Consider the following 5,065-nt stretch of genomic DNA (forward strand, 5'->3'; position numbering starts at 1 on the left):
TCACATACGTTTTGCATCTGTAGATAGGTACCTACGAGAAACTTTTTCTTGCATATTACAGATTTTTCACTGTTGTGAAGATATTTTCATAGAAAAAAGGTAATTTTGATAAAAAACCGAATAAATTACATTTCATTATTACTCTAAATGGAGCCATCTGCGACCAAACATCCTAATACTAAAATTTCAGAAACTTACCCTTAACAATAGTCAAAATTTCAGATTCGACACGTATAGGGCAGCCACCAAGGCATAACGCCATGTTTCCACACACCTCGTAGGCTGCTCAAGGGTCATTGTTCTGTGCCATATCATATGTGTGTCCATTGTTGCCGCCTGAACTGCTTAGCCCATCATTAGGTTCCACTGCAGATAACTGTTCAACAACTTTCTCCAATACTTAGTGACTGCACCACTTACGTGATTTCGCCGCCTACCTCCTAGTGTTCATTGTTTCCTGTTCGAGGTTTCTCGATATACATAAGCTTAAGAAGTAACAGTGTCTTACCATGACTTAACTACGATTTACGACAACTGCAGGACTGGAGTAATGGAGAGAAGCAATAGCGTAGCATTGATTAAATATATTCTGTTTATGAGGTCTTTATTAAATAATGATGAGTCAGAATGGATGATACATCACTGACATTTGCCCTTCTCAGTGCACCTTCAGGATGGGAGCAGCGACAGCAGGGGCGGCGTAGGCCAGAGGGGCGTGGACGGCGGGGGCGGCGTAGGCCACGGGGGCGGCGTAGGCCACGGGGGCGGCAGCGACGGCGGGGGCGGCCAGGACGCGGGCCGTCTGCGAGATCCTGTACGTGTTGGCGATGGAGGAGGCGGCGGGCGCCACGGCCACGGGGGCGTGAGCCACAGCCACGGCGGGGGCGGCCACGGCGACGGCGGGGGCGGCGTAGCCTCCCAGGTAGCCGGCGTGGGCGGCGGCCACGGCGCACAGAAGGATCACCTGCGACAACGTGTATTTCAGAGTTCGACAGGATGCCGTGTTGGCAGTGGTGGCAAGAGGTGCTATTCACTTGCAACACGTTGCAACTAGAGCTACAAATATATGAAGATGCTCGTATCTGTATAGTGTAGCCAGTCAAGATAAATCGATTGATACGCGACCTCGGCTGTGATCTGTGCATTGCATCACCAAAAATGAATGTCTTGGCTATGGATGAAAATTACTGTAAGAGACAAAAAACTGCACTGAACAAAGCTGTTCAAGCATTTTTTTCGTCCACAACTGTGGATTTGTTCCAGTTGCTTCAGAAAGGAGACATAGAGACAGTAACCCTAAATAAAGGTTAATATGCACCAACAGCTGACATAAGTTATTCGACAGAAAAGGGATGAAGAAAATGAAATAAAATTGACTTTCTCAATACAGACCTTACACTGTCCTACAAATAGTAGAAAGTAACCCATATGGTTTTTTTACTGTATGGGTGTGTGGGTTGAGGGATGAGGGGAGTAAGGAAGGGGAGAAGGAGAGAGACTTCGGCACTCATTCTATAAGGTTGTACACTCTCCTTCATAGCTGCTAACTGATAATGTCAATCTATTTAACTTGGCACAAAGGACCTTTTTCCGGAAAATAAATCATCTGGTGAATATCTGTTTTATCCCTCCCTTGGATCGCATTGAATGAAATCTTTCGCTATTCCCATCTGATTAGTGTACTAAAACATCTCGACTTAGACAAGCAGCGGACTGCGATCCGATATTGAAATCTTGCTTTTGTAAAACATCAGCTGTTGTTAGATACCTACTGAACTCCACGAGCAATACACACCGATACATTCCACTTCACCTTTGTGCAGTTCTTCGTTCTTGCAACTACTTCGAGTCAATGTTAAGATTAAATGCTACCAAAAGACACACAAAGTGACACCTCTCAGCTCAATTCAACTATTCTCGCTCAAAGCGGGTAAGGCCAAATATCTGTTAAATTCAGTTTACACTTTAGTCAGCGCTAAATTTGAATTTTAAATTAAATAAAGCGGTAATAATACAAGTAGCAAAGAGAGATAAAGCGATGAAGAACTTGGTAGCAAAATTTCTGCTACGTAGGAAGAAATCATACACAATGACATCAGGAATAAATGGCATACCAAGACACAGAATGTCGACTGGTGCAGCTGAAGATACCTAAACAAAGGGTGAAAGAGATTTTCACCGTCAGATATTGATATTTAGGTAAGAAACAAAGCTACCGTAGAGGATGAAATATATTTCCAATAGTAATTACGTAATGGGGGAAGGAAGGGAGGTCTAATCTCAGTTTCAGCTGGCATAAATGCTGCTAGAAACAGAAGTAAAGTAAATCAGTGTGGCCAGGCTGGGTTTTGGAACCAAAATCACACCAAAAGCGCAAGCAACATCTCCATCGCAGTGCTGTCTCTCTGGCTGAAGTCGAGACGTAACAGAAAGAAAGAGAAACAAAAACTTCGAATGGAAGAGTTTGTAAGAAACAGAAACACGTGCTAATACGTCAGAAGCAGAAAACTTTGCCGAGTAAGAGGCAGCAGAAGCGAAAAGTCCTGGACAGATACGTACTAGAATACGAGGGAGGCATACACTTTTAATTGTTACATAAAAACAGTTACGTAAATAACTTTTTGTTTTATTGCAGTCAGATGTCAGAACCCACTGGTGAAGTGGAGATGGGCTGCACCATTTCGTTTTGGCTGTTCTAGCAACGTACCGCGGCGCGGGATTGCACTGTGCACCAAGACTGTAGACATTAATAGCGTAACTTTACTTCTTTTGGAGGTGATAGTCTAAACTTTATAACTACTCTTCATATGTGCTGACTGTTCAAAAGTATGTTTTCTCTGATAGCAGAGGGAAACCGTTGAGGAAACAAGAGAAGGGAAGTAAAGGCCTGAGTCACTCTGAGGTATGTGCCATCGCGCAGGCAACTCACCAGCTTGTACATGTTGTGATGAGAGTTGTTGTCCGGCGAGAGCAACAGGTGCCGCAGCCAGGTTCGCCGTCGGTATATATAGCGGGCGGTAGCTGCGGGGCCTGCGAGCCACGCCCTCGTCCTCTGCCTGCGACACGGCCACAGCTCCCGCAGACGGTGCTCTTGATCCACTTTGCGCTCTGGTTCAGCGTTTGCCGACTGCGAATCCGAAGTGGCAGACTAGGTCAGCGCACCGCGTCTCTGTTAATTTGTAACTGTATGCCCACCTTGCCATTGGTCACGTACTGGATATCACCGGAACTTGGTGACAGCAGAGAGGTTAGTGGGTGCTGTTCCCATGTTGAAGTCTTAGAAGTTGTCTGCTATATTTGCCAGATTATGGCGTACATAGCATATGCGATGATGAGTAGACTTAGTTTCTTATTATGTTACACCCGCTGTCCCTAAACGTGCCTTCACTGATTTCTAACAGAATGTGTTCCTCTTCCCATGTATCTGTATGCATGTGCAATTAAAACCCACTTTAGAATTTGTATGTAGACTGAAACGACAAGTGAAAATTTGTACGAAAGCGGAAATAAAAAAAAAAAGTTCAAATGTGTGTGAAATCTTATGGTACTTAACTGCTAAGATCATCAGTCCCCTAAGCTTACACACTACTTAACCTAAATTATCTTAAGGACAAACACACACACGCATGCCCCAGGACGGACTCGAACCTCCGCTGGGACCAGCCGACACACATTCCTAATAATTTTTCGAACAACAATGTAGCCGCTTGCCTGTGATGTCGACTGCAACAAAGACAGTGTTGCAATTCTCGAGATTACAAAAATACAGGTGACTTTGCGACCTTGTTATTCTGGCAGCAAAAAACACAGACGTAAGTGTCATCAAATACGTCATCCAAGAATAAATTTTGCTCATATCTGTCTTCTACAGATCGATTAACTGCGCCGTGAATGCGGACGGTATCTTAAGCTATCGAAACGAGTTTTTAATCTCTTTATATGTTCCTGGTGTCACCCCGTATATTTAGTCAAAAAAGTCGGGGTCTCAGTAATGCTTTTGCTCAACATTAATCCATCTCGACTGTGCATTGGAACCAGGCCCGCAGTAGAAAAATTTACGCTAAAGGTTACTGCGGTGATAATTCTGAATGGCAAGTCAAACTGAGAAGACGTGCACATTTCACGTATTCCTATCGTTCCCAGCGACAAGCTATTTCATTTTACCGACTACAGTTCCACCTTCGTCTAGGATTTTCAATGAGTGTCAGCAAAGCACAAGGTGTATCGTTTCAAGTCTGTGGATTAAATCTCGAAAATCCACTCTTTTCACTACGTCCGTAATATGTTGCATGCTCACGAGCGGGATAGTCGAGAAATTTGTTTTTCCGCAAGACGGAAAGTCAAAAAATATTGTACATCCGAGTGCACTTGAGAAACCTTATTCACGTATAACGCAATGATGAAGACACCCGTCGAAGTTCGTCGTTGATCAATTAACTCAGTTTTTTTTTAATTAGAGAGGGTAGCTAACGCTCTGACCGAACACGCTGAGCTACCGTGCCGGCAAAACTGTGTGCCGGACCGAGACTCGAACTCGGGACCTTTGCCTTTCGCGGGCAAGTGCTCTACCAACTGAGCTACCCAAGCACAACCTAAATTATCCTAAGGACAAACACACAGACACCCATGCCCGAGGGAGGACTTGAACCTCCGCCGGGACCAGCCGCACAGTCCATGCCTGCAGCGCCTAATCTCACGCGGCGGGCGCGAATCGAACGAGATCTCCTGCCTACTAGGGAGGTGCGTTAGTCACTACGCCACTTGGCAAAGCAGTTTGTACTACTGCACGGATTACCCTGGAACGCCTCCCTTCTTGACCCAGGTTCACACTTCCTCCCCGGTATACTTTAAATTCTCCCTTCCACACGAACAGAAATGCTGAGGCTCTCCATGTTCTGGAGCAGCACCCGAAAACCAGGTGGAGGTACTTACACAAACGAAATGACACAATTTCAGGGACTTCATTGGTCTCATACAGATATTATCTATGTATGATATTAAAGTAGACTGGGGCGGCAGTGATAATTCGGATCGACGAGAGAGACCTACCAAAGCAATCGGTGGA

At 45.0% G+C, this 5,065-nt stretch overlaps 1 protein-coding gene across 1 annotated transcript; it reads right to left on the reverse strand.

Moving 5' to 3' along the window:
* Positions 1-587: 587 nt before the first annotated feature.
* On the reverse strand, positions 588-2,963 carry LOC126251567 (cuticle protein 38-like). Its single transcript, XM_049952085.1, has 2 exons — positions 2,930-2,963; positions 588-964 (listed from the first exon to the last, which is right to left on the reverse strand). Exons 1-2 carry the CDS (start codon positions 2,939-2,941, stop codon positions 659-661), a joined length of 318 nt encoding a protein of 105 aa, XP_049808042.1. The 5' UTR covers positions 2,942-2,963; the 3' UTR covers positions 588-658.
* Between the last annotated feature and the right edge of the window lie 2,102 nt (positions 2,964-5,065).

The sequence above is a fragment of the Schistocerca nitens genome, chromosome 4 (genome assembly GCF_023898315.1).
Source record: "Schistocerca nitens isolate TAMUIC-IGC-003100 chromosome 4, iqSchNite1.1, whole genome shotgun sequence".
In the NCBI taxonomy this organism is placed as follows: Eukaryota; Metazoa; Arthropoda; class Insecta; order Orthoptera; family Acrididae; genus Schistocerca; species Schistocerca nitens.